The 23,666-nt window shown below is 45.6% G+C and overlaps 1 protein-coding gene across 2 annotated transcripts in view; it reads right to left on the bottom strand.

Moving 5' to 3' along the window:
• Nucleotides 1-1,229: 1,229 nt before the first annotated feature.
• Nucleotides 1,230-23,666, bottom strand: part of LOC147021608 (bone morphogenetic protein receptor type-2-like) — a 182,577-nt gene continuing 160,140 nt past the window's right edge. For both annotated transcript variants that reach the window (XM_085891727.1, XM_085891728.1), the window contains 4 exons: nt 18,177-18,313; nt 5,189-5,367; nt 3,296-4,368; nt 1,230-3,115 (listed from right to left, as the gene is read on the bottom strand). In XM_085891727.1, the coding sequence (XP_085747853.1) occupies nt 2,892-3,115; nt 3,296-4,368; nt 5,189-5,367; nt 18,177-18,313 (1,613 nt within the window). In that variant the 3' untranslated portion in view covers nt 1,230-2,891. The remainder of the gene's footprint in view (nt 3,116-3,295; nt 4,369-5,188; nt 5,368-18,176; nt 18,314-23,666) is intronic.

The following is a 23,666-nucleotide window of genomic DNA, read 5'->3' as shown; positions in this document are numbered from 1 at the left end:
GAGAAAATGTATTGAATTAAGGTGTTGAAATTGAATGAAACGACAATTTTTGTTTGTCACAAAAAGGTTTGCTCTGTCAGATGACATCATAGCATGCTGGTGGAGTGGTGCTTAAAGCCCATTGATATTGTTGTTATTGTCTCCATTTATTATACTGCATTCATCATGGGATGATTGCTGCTGCTGTTATTTTCTGAATGGGATGTTACGCTGAAGGATTCAGAGAGGGTATTGCATTTGGGTCTGTTTGTTTGTTTGTCTGTGTTTGTTTGTTTGTCCGCACATAACTTTCGTGTTTTTTCCGCAACCGCTTGTCAGATTGAGACAAAATTTTCACCATTGCTGCGACTCCTCATATAGAATGTTTCAATGATAATTATGATGCTATAAGTTATGTGGTGACAGCCATATTGGAAAAACAGAAAAAAAAAATTTTGACCTCTATCTCTGAAACCGCACCAAGGAAAAATTTTAAACTTGGCACATAGCAAATACTCCTCATGGGGAAGGAGTGTGATTTTAAAAAAAGATGTCATAGGTGCCCTCATTATGATGTCATCATTGCATATGTAGTTCGCCACATCTGATCAGCATGAAAATTTTTGAGGGTCATCTCGGGATCAAATGGTCCACAGAAAAACATTTCATGACTTCATTAGTCACGTGATTTGACAACCATATTGTTTAAAAATAAAAAAAACCTTCAAAAATCTTCTCTGAAATGGCTGAAAAGATCGAGGCAAAACTTTACACATATGACTGCCTGTCCATGAGGAACAAAAGTCACACATATGATGTCATAGGTCACAAGGTTTGGCAGCCATATTGGATTTACTTGAAAACCTTTAAAAATACACCACTCAAAAGAAGTCCTGGCGAGGGTTTGCAATCTCTGCATTGCTGTTTTTCTTGTTGTTGCTGTTGTTGTCATTATTATATAGCCCTCCCATCCTCTCACCAGTCGTGGATGGGTATATGCAGTTTTGAAAATATGAAGCAATTGTGTACATTAACTTGGCAAACTTACAATTGCCTAGTTTGTGATTATCTGGCTAAAGCCTCCTGTAGCTGACCAAAATGATGGCAGACGAAAGACAAACGCTTGACCGACTAAGATGGGCAGCATCAACTTCAAACTTCATACTACGAAAATGGAAACATGATACAACTCATTATGCGATTGTTAAGATCGTTTTGGAAGAGAAACAATAAATGAAATTAGCACATAATGAAATTAACAATATTTTTTAATTGATATAGTCATATACATGGACACATTTTATCATCTAAGTGTTCAACAATAAAAGTTCCCTATTTATACACAGAATTAAAATGAAAGATAAACTCGTACATCGCAAATGTGACAATATAAAAGTGCAAAAGGGTGATATTTTGTCATGGTAAAGACTACTGTAAAGCAGCCAAAATACACAAGTGCACAACTTGAATGGAAAAAAATTAATCTTTGCAAAGTTTTAATTTCAGATCTTTCAAAGCTTGATTTAAATTTCCTTGGAAGTTCTTGCACTGACATCTCTTGAATCAATGCTTAATAAAACAATGAGATATACTTTGTGCAATTATAATTTAGCTTAGCAGCTAAAAGGCTTGTCCATAAAGAATGACCTGCTCAAAGACTTGTCCAGAGAAATTGGAGGCATATGCAAGATCACAACACAATGCAGATACTTTCCTCCACCGCCGATGATGGACAGTGGTTAGGTTTTCACTCCTATCTGTTTGTTTATTTGTCTGTGAGCAGGATATCTCATAAGGTTATGGATGGATTTGGACCAAACTTGGTGTACAGGTTGGGTGTGTGTTTTGAATTTATTTGATTTCAATGAAGACCCGGAAACGATAATTTTAAAGTGATGCTTCACCATTGAGAAATAGGGCCAAAAACTATATACTGTGTAGCACAATATCTCAAGCAGTTATGGACGGATGGATTCGGACCAAACTTGGTGGATGAGTTGGATAGGTGACAAGAACAAGCTGATTCGATTTTGGTTAAAGTCCAGATGCAGAACCGGCCGATCAGTGGGCTGCAAAACATAAATTGTTCAACCTTGCAGAGGTTTGTGTTATACTGAGTGCCATTCTAGTTATTTTGCTGTTTCAAACCTTTCTAAGACTAATTTTTTCCAATTGTATAAAACAGCTTTATCAGACTAATCTCTGTAAGACCTTCAAGCAAAATGAAGCAGTTGGCCAATTGAAAAGTCAAAACATAAAGTTGTTTAATCTGGCGGATTTCATAAATACGACTGGGCTAATCTACTTCGAATTGAGCCTTCATTTCAACAAACCACTTTTTAGAAATAGAACCTACTTTAAAAGAGCTCTGATAAATATTTATTATTATATAGAGGAGTAGCTAAAATCTTATATCATGTATATATCAGTTTTGTGGACTTTCAGGAATCTCAGAAATGGCTTCAGCATCACTCCATAATTTTTTTTAATGTTAATTCCGATTTCAGACTTGAGAACTACTTGGCTTCAGAATTGAATATCAAAATTCAGAAGTCGGAACAGTATTTCTACCAATATGTACATCATGTGATGAAGACTAAATGTTATTTATTTGCAGCTTTACTGTTTTTGTCTTTAAACTCAAATTTGTGTTTGTCAAGTCTTTTTCATGGTAAAGTTGATAATTTTCAGGTCTGAACTCATTGTTATTTTATCGATTCAACTGAAGATGTTGCTATCTGGGAAGATACTTGTTCTTTGGATATTTAGACTGCTATTTTGAACTAGATACTCAAACAATAAAACCTTACATTCGTTGGACAGAACAAAACTTTGCAGTACTTCCAAGTAAGCCATGGAGACACAACCACCGGGGTCAATGGTATGACTTGTCTATATCTGGTGTACGGTCTTCACACAGTGTCTTCTGTTAGTCCCATGGTGTAAAATATATGTCCAGTAGGAAAAGAGTCTGCTCTACCCCGGCCATGATTATCCACCCTATTTGTTTTCTCAGGCAACATGACCCAGACAGATGGACGTGCAGATGTCAATGCATATGGTGTCTTCACTCTCTTTCGAATCCTTTCACCAGACGTTAGGCATTCCGTTTCAGGCGTTTCCATACTTGTATTAGCTGTGAAGACACAAGTTAGTGTGGCATCTCAACAAGTCATACAAAAACAATTGTGCCATGCTTAGAAATAAAAACATAAAAATAAATAAAATGAAAGAAATTGTAAAAAGACATCAAAACAAGAAAAGGGCTCAAAATTTTATCAGTGATTTTCTTCTGTAAATCAATGATTATCCATACCATGATCTCTTGATTTGTCAGTTGTCAGTGCCTTGGTCAAATCTAGAGATATAGGCCTTCTGGGTCTCCGTTCTAGACCTCGGCAGCCATTGTCTTGGCGGAAGCCGATTCCAACTGCATTGTTATGATTCTTATCCCAGACTCCATCAGGGTTTTCTTGTTCCTCATTATTGTTGTTACAATTGTTCACATTCCACACGAGCTTTGCAAGACTGACCTTGCTGAGTGGCCGATTGTTAATTAATGGTGTGGAATTTCTTTGTGGGATTTCACTGTTAATTAGTGGTGCATTTTCATCAGGGCTGTTGCCAAGGACACCATCAGGAGAGCTGGTTGATTCATGATGCGCCCTCCTCCCTAAAACTCTGCCCTGAGGTGGCTGGTCCTCTTGTGATCTTTTACTCTTACAATATATAATGTCATTCTTTTCTTCTACAGTTGGTGGTGCACTGATTTGTATACTTTCAATGGTTTTTTCCTTTGGTATCAAGTTTGATTTTTTGTCATTTGGACTGCTGGAGACCTCTCTTGAATGTGTTTGAGGCAGATTGAGCTGCTTGTGCAGTCGTGCTTGCTGCAAACTTGATTGCACAATATTGGTTGCAAATGCTGCACTGTTTACAGGATGCTGCATCCTGCTTGGGACCTTTGGTTCAACAGTGTGGTAGGCATCATAAACTGCTGCAAATTGCTTTGATGAAGTAGTCTTTGTAAGACTTTGATCTGAACTTTCTTTTAGATTTTTACCCACTTCCAATGGGTCAAGTTTCATGGCTTGTATGTCATCAGCTATTAACTGCAGGGAATTAGGACTGGGATTGGTTTCTAACTCCGAGGTACCACTACACCCTTTATTTGCAGTAATGCATAGTGCTGAAGATGGAATATCATTATGTCTGGAGTGCAAATAATGCAGATTCTTCTTAGGAACTGATTGTGCATCAGTATTTCGAGATGATCTGTGTGTGGCAAAATATTGTTGTCTGTTGCCATCAATTCCTGTGCCTGGTTCTGCTTTTCCTGAACCACTCCCAGCATCTCGAACTGCAAATCGCCAGCTTGGGATAATGTTCCTGCAAGTATAGGAAAACAAATTATCATCTAAAAATTTATGCTTACCTTACAGTATTCTTAGAATGTTGCCAAGACATAAAGTTGTATAACATGTAAATTGTGAGAACAAAATTCTGTATCCCACTTGTGGCACCAAAACGAAGTTGTCTCAACAATTTTTTTTTGAATCCAATACACATCTACATAAAATAAAATTATTTAGGACTCACTGTTTACCCATTCTACAAGTGGGTATAGAAAGTTCATTTACAATGAATTAGTAATAATTGTTTAATGAAAAAGTAAGTAAGAAGCACAACCATGACACAGGCAATAACCATGTACTTAATAGACATAAGTACACACACCATGCCCATTTCGGTGTATGAACGATATGCACTTCCAGAAATTGGAGGCATATGTGACAATAGTGGGATGGAATGGCCACTTCCATTACATTGTACATACGGCAATATAAGCGTATGTGGCCCGTGGTGAGTCAGTAAACCTCTGTACCTGGAATACCAGTACAATTTTTTTTTGAAGAATCCTCCACATCATCTTGCTAAGAAGAGGAGCGGAGCTTGGAATTGACATGTGTGTTTGCCTGAAACTTGCTCCTGCTCTGCCTCATATGCTGATGAGCGAAGGGGAGCTTGGACTACGCATGTGCATTTGCCCGATAATTGCTCCGACTCAACCCAATATTGGTGATTAGAGGGGTGGAGCTTGCATCAAGCAAGCAAACTCTGTTTTACATCATTTTAGGATTCGAAAACTTAATGTATTTATTAACACTGCTCCAATATTCATGCTGTTATGGATAGTGTTTCCATTTACCTTTCATTGTGTACAGTGGAACATGTGTTACTTGAGTCTCTTAACAGGCCCATTCCACTGCTGCGCTCCCATATTGTCATGAGCTCAGCCATGCGTTCTTCTGCACACAGTGATGTAAGCCGTGCATCTGGATCCTGGTCCCAGCAGTCCTCCATCGTCTCTTTCAGACAGCGAACCAACTACCAGAGGCAAGGCATAACATAGTGGAGCTTTCTCGAATACTGGTTCTTTCAATTTTTGCAAAATCTAATTCATGTCAAAACTGTATGGAACAAAAATGGAGCATAGGAATCCATTATGTAGATGAAATAGCTGAAAAAAAATGTATGCCACAGTGGTTTTTTTTCATATTAGACAGCATGTTCACAAGTCACAACACTAAAATTATCAAACATTGTTCATAATTATGCTCAGGTGGTGAATTATATGCAGACAATTTATCTAAAGTATTTTAACTCCGTTTTTGGTATGTTGTTATCTGCTTTTCCTTGAACTCAGAACATCATTATTAATGCGTCATATATATATATATATATATATATATATATATATATATATATATATATATATATATATATATATATATATATATATATATATTTTTGGAGATGAGTCCCACAGAAACAGAACAGCGCTGCCTGGTTCTGAAGGTTTTGCTCTTTTCCAGAAAACGAAAGTACGCGCGCGCGTGCACGCACGCAGGCACGCACGCACGCACAAATGGGTTTTTGGCCCCTACCTGGACGGGTGGACAAACAGTTCTCCCTTGGAGGCCCACAGCCGAGACTCTTGGAGATTAATGCGCACACGGGAAAGAAATGCTACGTGCTTCACCAGGGCGGTAGCACAGCAAAGGGGTTTTACTCTCGAACCCACAACAGATACACGGACACAAGCAAATTAAATTAAATTAAATGGATAATTTAATGACAGTCATCAAATATGTACAATGACGATAATTCAAATTATAATAACGAAAGAAAAAAAAGTGAGGTTATCTAAAGCCTAAATTCTTATTTGAGGCACCTCCGCACTCAGACACACACAGGCAAGGGGTCATATAAAATAAAGAAAATAAAGAAATCCCTTTTCATTCCTTCACTTAGCTGAGTCCAGGTGATCTTTTTGCTGAGGAAGTGTGCCCGGACCACGTTGACACCACATGGGTAACCACGCCCCCAAAATGGGGCCGATCAATTTGTGAGGCAATATTTGACGTCAGCGCTTCCAAACCACGGTGTAGCTTCTTCGTCGACCGCGCTTGCCAATCCTGCCGACAGAATGGCGCAGCTCCCTTCGGTGATATTCACGAGGCTTCAAGGCCCATCTCTCATGACCAACCAAGAGTCAATGGCCAAAGTCTTGCTCAGCACGCAGCCAATTTGCCTCAGTACGAATACGAGAGTCACGCAGCTATTTTGTCATGCCGAGAGGAGAGCAAAGCGAGATCCTCCGTCCCAGTCATGTTCCTCTTACAACTACAACTGCAACCTCACTCTTCTTCATGTGTCGAAGGAAAGCCAGCTGTAATGCACTGATCTTTTGACCGCCAATCCTGCCTCAGTTGCTTCTGTCCCGCTTCGAGCCTTCATCTCTGACCGTGTCTGTCTCCTCCTGCAATGACCTGCCTCCCTGTTCTCTTGCCGAGACGTGCTCTGGTTTCTCTGATCGCCTCACTCACATCAAACTCCCTTCGTGCGTTCACTCCTCTTCACCAGCTGCTTCCCCATCCTCAGACTAATGTGGCCTCTCTCTCGCTCTTCTTCTTCCTGCTCACATTATGCCCATCAATCATTAGCCTCGGGGGTTTGACTTCGCCTGCCGTCACTCTTGGAGGCAGGGCTTCTTGCCTTCTTGGTCATGTTATAAAAATGCAATTCTTCCATTGCTGATTTGTAATACAAAAACATAGGGAAAAGTCCCAGTGGGACGATTACACACTGGGGGAAATTATCCTTAATCCCAATCTAATTAACACCGCACCACCCCTCCCCTCCCCCCCCCCCCGTGTTGTGACAAGTAACGCTCAAGCTTGCAGTTTCCCTACTTAGTTTACATCAAGATGTCTCCTGCAAGTCCATTAGCCAAGCAACTTAATATGATCCTATCTTTCCGATGAAATTCCTCCACCTACCCCACAAACATAACACAGCTCCCTCCCCAGAACCTCAGCTCCTGCAAGGCTCAATGCATGTGCTACCATTCCAACCTTACCACTTACCGAGTCACACCTAAATTAGTCTATGAAAGGGGTTTTATGTAGTGAGCTATCGCTAACTTACCTATTCTCTTTAACGTTCTATCCCCTTAAACACAACAATTCAAATATTTTCAAAACTCTTGGTTCCTCACTCCAAACTCCTGGGGCAGGTAGAAAATGTCAGAAAACACACAAATCTACTCCAACAGACAAAACCTTAAGTAAAAATTTATTTTAACGTTTGTACATCCTCCTTCTAAAGACTGCATTCCCACGCCCAGCGGTGGAAGAAGTGTGGGGTTGCAGTTGTAGTCATGAGAGAAACATGTCTGGGACGGAGCATCTTGCTTTGCTCTCCTCTCGGCAGTACGGCATGGCTGTGTGATTCTCGTGTCGTGCTGTGAATTGGCTCGCTTACTGAACAAGACGCTGGCCATTGACTCTTGGCTGATCATGAGAGACTGACCTCGAAGCCTCATGTATATCACCGAAGAGACGGCGCCATTCTGCAGAGTGCTGCGGATCGGCAAGCGCGATCGACGAAGAAGTTGTATGGTCTGGTCTCATGGACAAAGAAGCTCTGAGTCCTGGTGTTGAATACCACTCAAAAATTACCTCACGTAAGATTCCCGCTGCGAGACAGCGGCCCGTCGCCATTTTTGGTGTGTCTACCAGTGCAGGACGAAGCGACCCGATTTCACAGACACAATTTCTGGACAAGCTAAGTGCCAAAATAAAGGGAGGATTTTCATTTATTATGTTTCCCCCTTGTCTGTATTTAAGTCTGCGTGTAGAGGGGCCTCGACTTTAGACCTTAATTACCTCACATTATTATTACGACATTTTGAATTACGCTTGTAAATATTTATATTGTCATTAGATCCCCACATTTATTTTAAGTTGCTGTGTCTGGGTATTTGTCGTGTGATTCGAGTATAACTGTCCTTGTGTTGTGCATTCATCTGATCCTTCGCTCCGCCAGTGCTGAATGCGCCTCCCACATGCTCTATAATCTCCGAGGATCACGTGTCTGCCTCTGAAGGAAAACTGCTCGGCAATCAGGGTTCATCTGTGTTAACCGCCCGTCCACCACAATTGGGTCGCGGGGGGATTAATGTAACCGCCAGACCTGCGACAATAGATACATATTATTGCTGTTCTGGGAAACTCATCCCAACAAAGCAATAGCAACTATCATACAGTGGTTCCCAGACAGTTATTCCATTAATATACGTTCAGATGGACCCTTCCATTTTGTCTAGTGGGAGAACGGGGCAGAGTGCGTTGTGTAAACTTCATAGCTAGGTCTGATTAAATCTCTGCACTCATTCCTATTCTTTTGTCTACTCTTCTACTCTTGTTCCTGAGGTTAATCCCAGCCACGTGCGCCCTTCGCTGTGAGATGGGTCCTCAGCGAAGGCCAAGCAGGCATTACGCCGGACACCCCTCTGCAGATATCACAGCCTGCCAAACGCTTGGTTTCTTTCGGACTGTCAATCGTGCAAAAAAAAATAATAATAAAAATAAATAAATAAATAAATAAACATTATTTGTGACGTCATTTGTGACGTCATAGCACCGTGTCTTGTCAATGGTCCACAGATAAATGGCCGTAACTTGGGAACCGCTCATCCGATTGACATCAAACCTCGAAAAGGCACATCCGCGGGGCCCCGGCAATATTCCTGGCAAGTTTCAATCAGATCGGACTGGCGGTCGTCGAGAAACGGCAGTCGCAGACAAACAGACAAACAGACGGCCAGACAGACAGACAGACAGACACACACACAGATTGCTGGAATTATAGATAGATAAGCAAGTGCATGCCCAGTCTCAGGCCTAATATCCATATATAAATATATATATATATATATATATATATATATATATATATATATATATATATATATATATATATATGTGTGTGTGTGTGTGTGTGTGTGTGTGTGTGTGTGTGTGTGTGTGTGTGTGTGTGTGTGTGTGTGTGTGTGTGTGTGTGTGTGTGTGTGTGTGTGTGTGTGTGTACTCGTATAAATGCCTGTCAAAAATGACGGGTTAGTCATGTTTTATTCAAAATATTCATAGAGACTGGAAGATATGATATTTCATAGCAATAAAAAGCGTTATTTTAAAGCACAACATGTACAAATGTGATCCTATTTTCAGTATCTTCTGGGACGTTTCGTTTCGACAGTACAGCCTCGTGAGCGTGCCAAAGTCTGAAGCCTTGGCCGAGTGTCAGGTGTGCTTATGTCTTCTATATTTATTTAACACTCTATAAACATAAATGAACACTCGTTTTACTCTGCACCGATGCACATAATGAACAGCAAATTTCACCTCCCTGTGCCTTATGTGTTTTTTTTTTTTTAACGTTTCTGTACACCACCCATGTGGCTAGGTTTGCAAGTCAGTTTGCAATTCCAATAGGAGAGATGTAATTATTATTTTATGAAAAGTGTTTTCGACTTTTTTTTATCCTGAAAAATAGACCATAGTGAACACACAGGCATGTGAAAAGATTGGCCTTTAAAACCTGACTCAAATCATCCTTATGAAGGGGGACAAACAAATACACAAGTGCACACTCTGTGATATATATATATATATATATATATATATATATATATATATATATATATATATATATATATATATATATATATATATATATATATATATATATATATATATATATATATATATATATATATATATATATATAGATACATATATGTATATACATATTGTTGCGGTCTTCGCGCCTGCCGGCGTGCGACGGCCACGTAACTCGAATCGCGGCACGTCGCCCACCGGACGGACAATCCAGTCGTGACCCTCTCGGACTAACGCCGGGAACCAGTCACGGGTGGACCTTTCGGTCTCAACGCGATCGAGCAAAAAGTGGGCGTGTGTCGTTTTTGATCCATTTTTGAAGCACAAAATCCGTGATTTTGTACACGCTGTTCAACGTGCGCCCTGCACGAGTCCAACACCGGTACCCACAGTGGGGCAAGAACGGTGGCGATGCTACGGTTGCGAGGTGTGACGTGAAGGTCGTGGCGGTTGTGGTGAAGCGGCGTTGTGGTTGGTGGTTGATGTTGTGGTTGTGGTGGTAATCATGGCGGGTGGTCCAAAATAAAGATAGTAAAAGAAAAACGGCTATCCTGAAGAGTCGCAGCTCGCATAAATGACATGTATTCCCACTAGACAACAGGTTTGGGCCTAACTACACATGCACTTACCGAGATACCTCACCTAAGGGACCTGAATGGTGGTTTGCGAATTTGGTAACCACAACACTACCCCCTCCCCTTTTTACAGACTCGTCCCGAGTCGTCAAATTTTCGTGTGCCATCATGTGTAGTTTTCCCCTAGTACATTTTACCTACGGATCCCTGAGTGCGACATTCATGGTATTCGTGTCCCCAAAATAAATAACCTGAGGGCTGCGTAACTACCTAAACAAACTCACTCACACGGACGACTTAAATAAAATTGCCGGCGCTAAGACATACATGCCGGGGGCGCACTCATATGTACAGTACATCTTAACCTTAACTTACAAATTTTACACTAAACCATGGCCCAGGATCAATGAACTCTGCAAAAAGAAAGCAGTTAGCAGGGAGCCAGGCTGCCCGCATGCAGTCTCTGGCTCAAAACAATGCAGGTGACAGGGAACGTGGCTGGCTGCTCACACGCAGTCCAAGGCCTTCCCTTTTGAACTGAACGCAGTGAACCACAACGGTGCTTGGGCTGCACAACGCAGTCTCCGTGCCAGCTCAAGTGGCACACGCAATGAGCACAACGAATGGATGCATGGACACAAACACGGTGCACGGGCTGCCACTGCAGGCCCGTGTTGTAGCTGCCAACAGGGCAGTTCTCGCAGCTTGCAAACTGTTGCCTTGATCCTGGCGCACATGGAAATGAACAGGGGGGGCAAAGCAAAAATTGAACGGGGCTGGTGAACGTGGGCAGTGGGCATGGCATGGCAAAGGTGGCAGGCAAACACAGCCCGCAGAAGAAGGCCGCTGCAGGCAAACACAGCCGGCAGATGAACTGGCCGGCACAGGCCTTGAAGTACCACAGCTGCAGATGAAGTGGCCGGCACAGGCCTTGAAGCAAAACACGGCCAGCCGATGGCACAGGCCTTGCAGCAAAACAACAGCTGCCGATGAAGTTGGCCGGCCTCCGCCTCGAAGAAAAACACGGCCAGCCGATGGAGTTGGCTAGCCTTTGCCGTTCAGTGGAGGTTGGTGGAGGGAGTGCGGTGGTGCTGGCCACTTGGAAGGCGGGCTCGGACCTACCTTCCTGTCTCCCTCCCACCTATCGCCTTTGCCTGTCACTGTACATACCCACTCCCTTAATTTGTCAAACCCCAATTTAGCCCCAACTTATTTTTTATTGTTTTTATTTTTACTTCCCCACTATAAATCGTCCCCTAACCCCCTTTATCGTCCTTGTTCGGCTAACCTATTCTGTCACCTAGCCTACTCCCAACCCCTACGTTCCCTTCCCAGAGGGGAACAAGGGAGAGCTAACGTCCTGTGTCGAGGCCCAACGAAGCCTCAGAATGGCCTCCCCAGAGTTCGGCGATCTTAACACCAAGTGGGTCCAGCGGCCCACAACGACAGCGAGGGGATGGATGGTGCGGAGGGGTACATCTCCTAATCTACCCTAACCATTTAACTGTTAAACTACCCTGGGGCTTTCAACAAGCGCCTCTCGCTTAAACTATTGGTTCTAACAACCCAGATTCCCGTCGCCTGTGTTGGTGTCCTCACAATTTTGGGCCTCGCCCCCCAATTTTCTCTCCGTGCCCTCACACCGTCTCCTGGCTGGGACACGTGGCTCACTTTGGCAGGCACGACCCTCTGCCGATTCTCCCGCTATGGCACCCCCGGGCACTACACTGCCTCCGAGCCTACCAGCTCCCTAACACCGGGGAGTGCCCCCCATGGCACCTCCCCTGAAACGCACACGTGGCAGGCCGGCCTCCCGGGCCCCTTTCCGAGGGTCACCCGTGCCCACAACACTGCCCACGCGGCTAATGGCGCCTCGGGCCCCCGCACCAAGCAGGCGCACCCGTGCCCACTACGCTATCCCGGCCCCCCATGGGCCCTTGGCCTACCGCGGCCGACTAGCCTGGTGCCCGGGGTACCCACTCAGCAATACTCACCTTTCGCAGCCACGCTCCCAAGCCCGTCAACAGGGCTCCTGCACCCCTCCAAATGGGTTTCGAGCCTACATTCCCACCAACAGCAAAACGACCTCCATTTTTCAATTTGACTAACCCAGCTAACTCACTTTACTCTGACCCCGGGGTCCCTTGGGCGGGAGTCACTCCTCCCCCCAATCACTCATCGCACCATGCATTCCCCATTCGCTCCATTCACACAGACCCGCTGGCCTCACTCACTCACCAAGCACATGCTTCCAATTTACTCACCAACAACTCTTCAACACACACACCGCTGAACTCTGCCATCCTCCTAACTACATCCCCTAACTAACTCGTGCTCCCACGTCGTCCCTTAAACTACAGCACGTTCCTTTTAACCTACGTAGCTAAGCTACGTCCCCTCTACACATCCTCAAGTCTGTCACTGTCTCCAAATAATCCCATTAATCAATTTCCCAACCTAAATCTGGCTACAATCCCTCTAACTAATCCATTCCACGGACTCCATGAGGACTTACCCCTGCCCCATGAAGTCGGTCTAACTAAGCTAACCCTTCCCCCTAACTAGTTTCCATCCTGTGCCCAGGTAAGGGGGTCTTTCACCCCTTGCCCAGGAATCCTGTGCACCCGAAAGTGAGGCTTGCTTTTTTTTTTTTTTTTTCATGCGCAGCACCTGCGCGGCAACTCAGAGCTCGCGCACTTTACACCTGCCCGTGACGTCATGCAGCTGCACGTGTTCCTCGTCCCTCCTTGGACGGGACCATCCGGCAGAGATACCCCTCCTGCCGGATTCCAACCACACGTGCAGCCATGACGTCACCGTGCGCAAAAAAAAACACAAGCCCCACGTCTCGAGGGGTTCCCCACGCGAACACATGTGCTTTGCCCGTTGGAGCTGAACACACACGATCGCGTGGAGAACCCGTCCGGTCCAAATCCGGAGTCCTGCCTAAACTTTGTCCGTCCGCGGGATCGGCAAATCCACCGCGTGCGTTTCCGGACCGGGACTTCACTCTCGCAAGCGAGCACGTGGCGGTCTCGTGCGTTGCACAGCACGAACCTCGTGCTCACTGCTGGGTGAACCCGGCACGGTCCCCGAAACAACTACAGCCGCTACTCGGCTTTCTCTCCTCTGTCGCCGTCTCAGTCTCCATTCCACCCACGCACACCTGCGTGTTACGACGCACACAGTCCACTCCATCACATTCACACCGGGAGACGCGGCTGCGTGCTCCCGCATGCCAACCGACATCTCCCTCACATACCGCTCTCTCACACACACGGTCTCCCTTGCATACGGCCGTTCACTCACGCGTGCCTCACTACTCACACAAACCATACTACTCACACACGCGGGGGAACTCAACCGCTGTGCCTCAACCACACACCGTGCCTCACTCATACACGCGGGGGCACTCAACCGCGGTGCCTCATCCACACACGCGGGGGAACTAACCCGCGGTGCCTCACTCATACTGGCCGTTTCATCCACACACACGGCCTCTCTCACACACGGTGCCTCATCCACACACGGCGTGCTGGGAAGCACGCACTCCGGCACCATCGCCACCACACCACTCACACACGGGGTCGCTTCCACACACGGGGACGCACTCACACCTTGCACCACACACACAGGGACAACCACACTGGGGATTTGTGTCCCCACAAGGGTCTCCGGGGCCTCTACACCCCCCAAGCTCTCCGTGCACCCGTCCACAGCACTCGTCCCCTCAACCTCGCAAAGCACGACCGAACTCACCTGGTCGTGACTCGCCTCAAGGGGGCATACTCCCTCCCCTCGTTCCTGGAGGAGGCCATCCAGGTGCTCGCACTGGGTCCCTGCACGCTCCGCGAGCTCACCCCCATTGTCCTCCACTACCTCCGTGTGTGTGTGTGTGCGTCACTTACCCCGTCCAATTCACCCTCTATCTCCCGTGTCTCTCTACATTTTATTCTTTCTGTCGTCGTCACCTCGTGTCTCGTCTCACACGTTTTGGTCTCCCCATTTAATTTTTCCCTTTTGGTCACCGTCGATTCCTCTGTCACGACCCTCGCCGAACACGCCCCCTGAATTATTTTTTCACCCGCCTCCACCGCGGGCCTGTCAGCCGTTGCACCCCCTTCCAGCTCGTTTGCTCCCACACGTGGAGTCGCCATTCCCAGCTCCCTGGTCACGGCCTTCATGCCCGCCTGCAGGCATCGGCCCATGTTCTGCGTCTCACCCCGCAGTTCTTTCATTCCTTCCTTCATGTTTGCTTCCATTCCGTTTATTTGCTTGTTCATTTCGTTTTTCATTTCATTTGCATTTGTATCCATCTTTTCGTTCATGCCTTTCATTTCGTTTGTATTTGTATCCATCGTCGTTTTCACTTCATTCATTTGCTTGTTCATGTCTTTCATTTCGTTTTTTATTTCATTTGTCATTGCCGCCAGCATGGCGCATAGCTGGGCCACGTCGGGTGCGCTTGAGTGAGCCGTTTCGGCAGGGGTTGGGGAAGGGTCTTGGTGGAGAGGGGGGGGGGAGGTGTCATACACCGCGGCCGCTGCCGCACCCACCTCGGGCCCTGGGTTCAGTTGGGCGAGTCCGTGTTCCTGCACAATCAACATTTCCTGCTCGGGGATTCCATCCTGGACCATGGATTCTACACATTCTACATCCATTTCTAATACCCCCGGCTCCCGCTCGCCTTGAGACGCCATCTTGCTTCTCGTGAAGGGTTAATTTGCTCGCTCGTAATTTGGAGGGAATCGGGGGTCGCTTCTCTCACCCCTGGTGTTCGATTCCCGTGAATTTAGCCGGAGACAGGAGAGCCTGTTTTCCTGTTCTCCGGTACCAGTGCCGCGAGGAGGGCGATGAATTTGTATCGCACGACCTGACACCAGTGTTGCGGTCTTCGCGCCTGCCGGCGTGCGACGGCCACGTAACTCGAATCGCGGCACGTCGCCCACCGGACGGACAATCCAGTCGTGACCCTCTCGGACTAACGCCGGGAACCAGTCACGGGTGGACCTTTCGGTCTCACCGCGATCGAGCCAATCAGCCCCCGCGTGGGATAGGGTTGCTCGCCAAATTCGACCTACCTAAGTACCCACGCGGAGGGTAGACCGGGCGATCGCACCTCGCCGCAGGTCGACTTCGGACACGGGCCACTTAAGCGACCCGTTCCGTACTATCAGAATAACCGAGCGGTGTTATCGTCGACCTCGACGGTTCGATTAATTATCGGGCGTATTCAGCCCACTACCAACCCTTTACGTGAAGCAAGATGGGGATTCAATGGGGGAAAAGACGAAGCGAAGCGGGAGAACAGTTCAACAATAAAGCACATTTATTCTCGGCACACGGGAAGCACACAAATACAATTCCACCAAAAGCACACACAAAAAAGAAAACAATTCCATTTACACAAAAAGCAAATATAAAAGTGAAAACACAGTGCAGAGCTAATACCGACTACCGAGCACACGGCAACACTTATACAATTCTACTTCACAGACGGCGCCGACAACACATACCCAAAACCAAGGAAAAGAAATACCTCAAGAATGAGGCGGGCCTGAGGCCGAGACCGGGTCGCGCCTACCCGTCTGGTGATGAGACGCGGAGCGGCGATGGCGCCTCTCTCCGCGGGCCTCGCGGACAGTGTCAGGCAGGGGGTGGGAAAAGGGGCCCCCTTTGTCGCACTATCTCAGCGCGGGGGGAAACAGGAGGGGGTTGCTGATGCTCGGGGTATAGAGGATCTTTATTATCCCTGGTGTGCGTCTCCACCTCGGCCAGGTCGCGCTGCCGGCCTCCCTCGGGCGTGCAGCTCCTGGCACCGACGCGAGCACCCCCTCGTCTGCCCTCGCCGCTGCCGCCTCTCCGCCTCTGGACTCTCCACCCTGGACTCTTCTTTGGGCTCCCCTCGTTCGACTCTCTTCAGCTTCTCCAGCTACTGCAGGCTTCGGGCTCCAGACTTCCACACTCGACTCTCCACCCTCCGACTCCTTCTCCCTCTGCTGACTGCCGAACACCGTCCTTTTATCCCCCCCCCCCGTAGCTTCGCCTTTGACCCCCTCCCTTCGACCTTTCACCTCGCTCCCCATTGGCCCGAGAAAAAGTGGGCGTGAAGGCTTTTTGATCCACAAATTTGCATATATCGATCGTTCTGGAGGCGGGGCCAAATCGCCCCTCGCTCACCGATTGGACGGCAAAAAGTGGGCGTGTGTCGTTTTTGATCCGTTTTTGAAGCACAAAATCCGTGATTTTGTACACGCTGTTCAACGTGCGCCCTGCACGAGTCCAACACCGGTACCCACAGTGGGGCAAGAACGGTGGCGATGCTACGGTTGCGAGGTGTGACGTGAAGGTCGTGGCGGTTGTGGTGAAGCGGCGTTGTGGTTGGTGGTTGATGTTGTGGTTGTGGTGGTAATCATGGCGGGTGGTCCAAAATAAAGATAGTAAAAGAAAAACGGCTATCCTGAAGAGTCGCAGCTCGCATAAATGACATGTATTCCCACTAGACAACGGGTTTGGGCCTAACTACACATGCACTTACCGAGATACCTCACCTAAGGGACCTGAATGGTGGTTTGCGAATTTGGTAACCACAACAATATATAGGGTGCCCCAAAAAATATACAACTTTCAAAATGCTTCGTTTGATCCTAAAAAAGCAGTAATTTTGTCACTAATGCTTCATTTCTTGTTCCATAGACCCTGACGTTTATTTTGATACCAAGCAAGCGCCAGAAAAATGCCAAGACTGACCGTACAACAAAGGACAAAAATTGTTGAACTTTGGCACCAGACGAAAAGTGTCATGCAGGTGCAACGTCTTTACTCGAGACATTTCGGTATCCACTTGCGCCATGCACCAAACTTTCGGACAATAAAGTGCACCATCGCAAAGTTTACCAATGTGGGAACCATCTGTGACCTTCACAAGGGTCATAGTGTTCGGAAGAGGACAGGTTGTAGTGAAGAAAATGTGGAAATGGTGAGACAGGCGGTCGCTCAGAGTCAAAAAAAAATCGATTCGACGACTTTCTGCCGAGACAAACATTCATAAGAGCACCGTTCAGAGGATCCTTCGCCAAGACATTCATGCCTTTCCATAAAAAATTTCAAACGGAAACGGTGCTTACTGATCAACAGAAACGCAAACGACGAGACTTTGCAAATTGGTTATCAGCAAAGTTGGAGAAAGATGCAGATTTCCTCAAAAAACCCTCGGCCTCAGACTCTTGATCAGATAAAGGAAAACATCCACCGAGAAATCCAGAACATTCCTCAGGAAACGTTTCCCAAAGTGATGGAGAACATGACAACGCATTTGCAGGCAGTGATCGGACAACGTGGAGCCCACGGCGAACATGTGGTCCAAAAGAAAACGACGATTCTAAACCAAAATTTAAATTTTGGTGGCAATTTTGATATTGGTACAATAAACTTCAACCTTTCAGCTTTCTATCCAGCCATATATCTTTGAAAATATATATATATGTTATGACCATCCTCTTTGCAGATGAAAAGTTGTATATTTTTTTGGGACACCCTGTATATCTATACACACACCGATATAAAACAAACAGCTCATGAAAAGTTAAATTCGCACCAAACTGTTCTCTCTCCAAGACTTCGGGAACTGTGGCCGACACTTTTCGCGCACCACAACAACCTGCATGTCTTCAATACTTGGGTGGCTGCCAGTTTCCGCCTCAAATGCCAGTTGGAAGGTTGGCACGCCTTCAACTACAACAAGGAAATAATCAAAATTAATTCCAATTTGACGATAAAACCAATGCAAGCAAAAATCAAAATCCAAAATTGATAAATGATTATGTACTTCACATATTTTACAAACAAAGGATCCTAAAATCCAAGTATGGACAGTCAATTCAGTTTCTAAACCCACAATGGAGTATTATTAAATATGGATACAAACAAACACGACATAATAGTGACCGAAGCTTTTCGTGCTGCATTCTTCAGGGTAAAAATCACAGCAAGTGAAGGAGGAAGTGAAGGCGTGTGCTTTCTACGCAGGTCTCAATAAGGTAGACGCTGTTTGGTTCAACTGTAATGATGTCACGGTTAATCCCAACGCCCATTGGTTGGCTCATCATCTTCACCTCGAGCTCCCATTGGCTGGAGCAGAGTTCGTCGATGATTGATGTTTGCAACCACATCCTGGAGAGAGGGGGGATGGGTTTCCCCTAAGGGATTCACCATTTGTTACCGTACTTCCCTTGATCTTTCCATGCTGAAAGGAGACACAGAGATCATACAAATTCCTTTTGACGACATAGTATTGGATCGGTGGTAAGGATGAAGGTTGCTTCCAACATACGTAAATGAAACGAGCTCCGACCTCGGCTCAATATCCTGAACAAGTCTGCATTGTACTGGTCTGCACAGACAGGGTTGGCAACCAGGTGTTGTGCAATGGCAGATGAAGCAGGTACAGTGGCCGGTGGTTGCTGGATATTTATAATAAAACATTTCCAACTCGTCAATGCGATTGTACAATCATTGAAGGTGAAACGATTCGGTTCCCTGATCAAAGACTCATCCCTACATGTACTCAATAAATCGGACTGTAAGCTGTCTGACACGGAAAGGTTCGCGTTGGCGCACGGTTTTAACTTCGGCATTCCCAACCAGAATATCAAGAGGGAAGACATTTTTGCCGAGTTTGATCTCCTGTATGCTCAACTATCAACACACCAGGCTGTATCAAACGAAGCAGACCAGGCGCTGAGGGATAGACTATCGGACCTCGCGCATGCGTACTGTGGAATCCCGAATGACGTCACGGATTTTCACATGCAACGGGATGTTCTCTTGGCAATACAAGGATTGAGGAGGAATGCTGCCATTCACATCTGTAAACCGGATAAAGGCACCGGAGTGGTAATCATGAATAAGATTGATTACATTGACAAGATGATGGACATCCTGAAAGACGAAACCAAATTTAAACATCTGGGCGGTGTAACGGAACATGATCGCACGCCTCAGGTGGAAGGTCAGATCGTCAAACGACTGTTACAGCTTCTCAAACATGAAGAACTATCAAAGGAGGTGAACGACAGAATTAAACCTGTTGGAGCCCAAAGTCCAACAATGAATGGCCTGCCGAAGATTCACAAGGAGAATATCCCTCAAAGACCGATACTGTCCATGGTGCGATCGGAACAACATGAACTTGCCAAGTGGTTGGGAGAGGTACTGCAACCAGTACTGGATTCACTTTCTCATTTCGTGGTTAAAGATTCCTTCACATTTGCAGAATCAATTAGAGCTAAAACACCGACAAGTGAGGACAACATCATGGCATCCTTTGGTATTAAAAGCTTGTTCACGAATGTACCATTGATTGAGATATGCGCACATTTCCTGTATCACACCGATCTGGAACAACCGATGATTTCGGAACACGTCTTCGTGGAATTAATGAACACAGCAACAAGGGAGGTGGAATTCAGTTTTAACAACATGATGTATGTTCAAACGGATGGTGTGGCCATGGGTTCTCCATTAGGCCCAGCTCTTGCAAATATCTGTGTTGGCAATCATGAAATGCAGAAACTGACTGGTCGGCAAGGTGTTGATTCCCCCATCAAATACTATCGGTATGTTGATGACTTTTTTTGCTTTGTTTGAGTCTAGGACGGCATGTGACAATTTCCAGGCATGGATCAACACTCTCCATCCAGCGCTGAAGTTTACCACGGAGCTGGAATCGTCAAACACATTACCGTTTTTGGATGTGTTGGTTGATAGATCCAACCTTGGTTTCACAACATCCGTCTACCGGAAGCCGACTTTCACAGGGCAGTATACTCGGTGGGACTACTACAGCTCCATGAGATACAAAATCGCCTTAATCAATATCCTGGTTAACAGAGCACAAAGGATTTGTTCACCTTGCAATCTTCCTGCATTTAGTTGAGATATACACAAGTTTCTAAACACGACAAAAGATCGGAAGGTTGGTCCGGACAAATGTCCAGTCTATATCAGGATGCCTTGGAAAGGGCAATCATCACGAAGGTTTGAAGTACAAATCAAACATATTGTGTCCAACACGTTTCTGGCTGTGCAACCCCGAGTAATCTTTACCTCTCGCCGTTTGCTGACGTCAGTCAACAAGGATGTGCGACCGACCTCACAAACAAACAATGTTATTTATGAGTTTAAGTGCCAATGTGAAGCTCGGTACGTGGGCCGAACAACACTAGGATTGGCTGATCGGATCAAACAACACATCCCCTTGGCGATTCAAAGAAAGATTGTGGGAGTTAGAACACAACCAGTGCGAGCATGTAGAAATATCCAGCAACCACCGGCCACTGTACCTGCTTCATCTGCCATTGCACAGCACCTGGTTGCCAACCCTATCTGTGCAGACCAGTACAATGCAGACTTGTTCAGGATATTGAGCCGAGGTCGGAGCTCGTTTCATTTACGTATGTTGGAAGCAACCTTCATCCTCACCACCGATCCAATACTATGTCGTCAAAAGGAATTTGTACGATCTCTATGTCTCTTTCAGCATGGAAAGATCAAGGGAAGTACGGTAACAAATGGTGAATGGACCTGAGGGGAAACCCATCACCCCTCTCTCCAGGATGTGGTTGCAAACATCAATCATTGACAAACTCTGCTCCAGCCAATGGGAGCTCGAGGTGAAGATGATGGGCCGACCAATGGGTGGTCGGATTAACTGTGACGTTATTAATTATGGTTGAACCAATCAGCGTCTACCTTATAATTGAGACCTGTGTATAAAGCACACGCCTTCACTTCCTCCTTAACTTGCTGCGATTTTTACCCTGAAGAATGCAGCACAAAAAGCTTCGGTCACTATTATGTCGTGTTTGTTTGTATCCATGTTAAAGTTCTGTAGTACCAAACATCTGTTTATTATGAAATAGTTGTGGAGAGGTTCATCCAAGCATCATGGATTTGAAAGCCATAAATGATTCTTCACAATTGAGAGATGATGCCAAAAACGAGATAAAAAAAACAGCCTTTTTACAGCCATTTTTCCCTGCTGAGCAGGGGGTTAGTTTTTTGCGGGCTCCATGCACCAATAACGATATATAGCACGATAATGCAAAAAGTTATGGGCAGGACATGACGAAACTTGGTGGATGGGTTGGTTCGGTGATGACAACAATCCAGTTCGATTTTGGTTCAGGTCTGGATGCAGATCCAGCCTATCAGTATGATACAAAATGAAAACTGTTCAGCCTGGTGGAGGTGTGCACTTGGCTGAGTGCCATTCTAGTTTATGATGCATCAGAGCCCTGATAATTCTGAAAGTGACATATAGCTTTGTGTGGTCAGCCTTATCTTTAGGAAGTTGACAGGTAAAAGTGAATGTCACATAAAAGGGTGCAGGCTTTAGTTGCTACTTAAAAATGTGCATGAACCTACAATGATGGACAGTGTTAAAAAAACAGATCCAGATCGTCACTAAAATCGAAACAATTTGTCATTATCATTGCATTATGAGCAGTGGTACTAAAATATGACTTTTATTAGTGCTCAATGATGCTGAAACTGGTATTAAAATGAGAGCACCACAAAGACAAAACCTTTAACACAATTTATCCCCCAAGTTTTATTAGTGAGGATTCAGACCCACAAGTAGCTGTAAATCAACTAATTACTTTGTTCCAGGTATCCATCAAAATAAAAATTTCCTGAAAATGCATGATACATACATTGAGTGTGATTATAGATTTAGGGTTAAACCTGGTCATTCTTGATATTTCAGGTATCTCCGGGAGGTGTGTGTTTAATATGATGGATCGGCAATTGCTTGCCAAGCCAGCTGTTCATGATCAACCATTTCATTGGACAAATAAGTACAAATACTAACAAAAAACAAGCCGGGAGGTGACGATGGTTCACGAGCATTATTGAACAATGTCACGATAGGTACAATTGAGTTAGTGGAAGCTTTTGAGGAAGCCCTACTGTAAAAACCTATTTCTTCCGTCAAAATTGACCAAATCAAATCGGATTATTTATATGTTGTACTTATGGATATTACGTACAGCTTCTAGGAAATTAAATTTCGAGAAAAAAAATAAAAAATAATAAAAAAGCTCAAGTGGGTGTACGACAAGGGGCGTGGGACGCCCCTCATACAAAAAGACACAACTACACCATGATATCTAGCTTGTGTCCAAGTTTCATTAAGATCACATCAAACATCATGGAGCTATGTTCTGGGGAGAGTCTCTCTCACACACACACACAAAAGGTTTTACACCAAAGAGGTCAACGATTGACTGTATCCTTACACTTCAGGTCCCCACTGAACGCAGAGAAGAATTTTGGCAGGGACTGCAGGCAGCCTATGTTGATCTCTGCAAAGTGTTCGATTCATTGAATTGGGATGCCCTCTGGAGGATTCTTGGTCTTTGTGGGGTGCCACCAAAACTGATCAATCTGAAGTCTGAACTGTAATCTGGAACTGATAGTGCTGTGTGATGTGGTGCTCCGGTGATACGATGTCTGACATATTTCCAGTTACTGGAGTTTCTCAGGGATGTGTGCTGACCGGCACACTTTTCAGCACTTGTACGGACTGGATTCTAGGGAGGATGCCGGAGAGATCAAGCTGCGGTGCATCGTTTGGGAATGTCAATATCTCTGACCTTGATTTCGCAGATGATGCAGTCGTCTTTGCGGAGACTGTACATATTATTTTGGGGGCCATCGAGATGCTGAATGAGGAGTCAGAGCTGCTGAGATTGCGGGATTCGTGGGTCAAAACTAAGATCCAGGCTTTCAATGACATCTTGGATGCTGCCATATTGTCTGTACCCATTTGTGGCGAGGCTGTTGAGGTCATCGAGAGATTCACTTACCTTGGCATTGATGTACATGTCTCTGCTGGCTGTGAGCTAGAGGTCAACAGATGTCTGGGTCAGGCCTGGGAAGTCATGGATTCACTGGATTATGGGGTGTGGTGCTGCCGGTACCTGTGCGGGAGGACGAAAATTCGAGTCTTCAGCTCCTTGATGCTTCCAGTCTTGTTCTACGGATGTGAGACTTCGACTCTGACCAGGGATCTGAGATGGAG

Source organism: Eptatretus burgeri, chromosome 8, assembly GCF_056783735.1.
Source record: "Eptatretus burgeri isolate ZD-2024b chromosome 8, Ebu_testis_v1, whole genome shotgun sequence".
Classification (NCBI taxonomy): domain Eukaryota; kingdom Metazoa; phylum Chordata; class Myxini; order Myxiniformes; family Myxinidae; genus Eptatretus; species Eptatretus burgeri.
The sequence above is the reverse complement of the archived record's forward strand: the minus strand, read 5'-3'. Positions and strand labels throughout refer to the sequence as shown.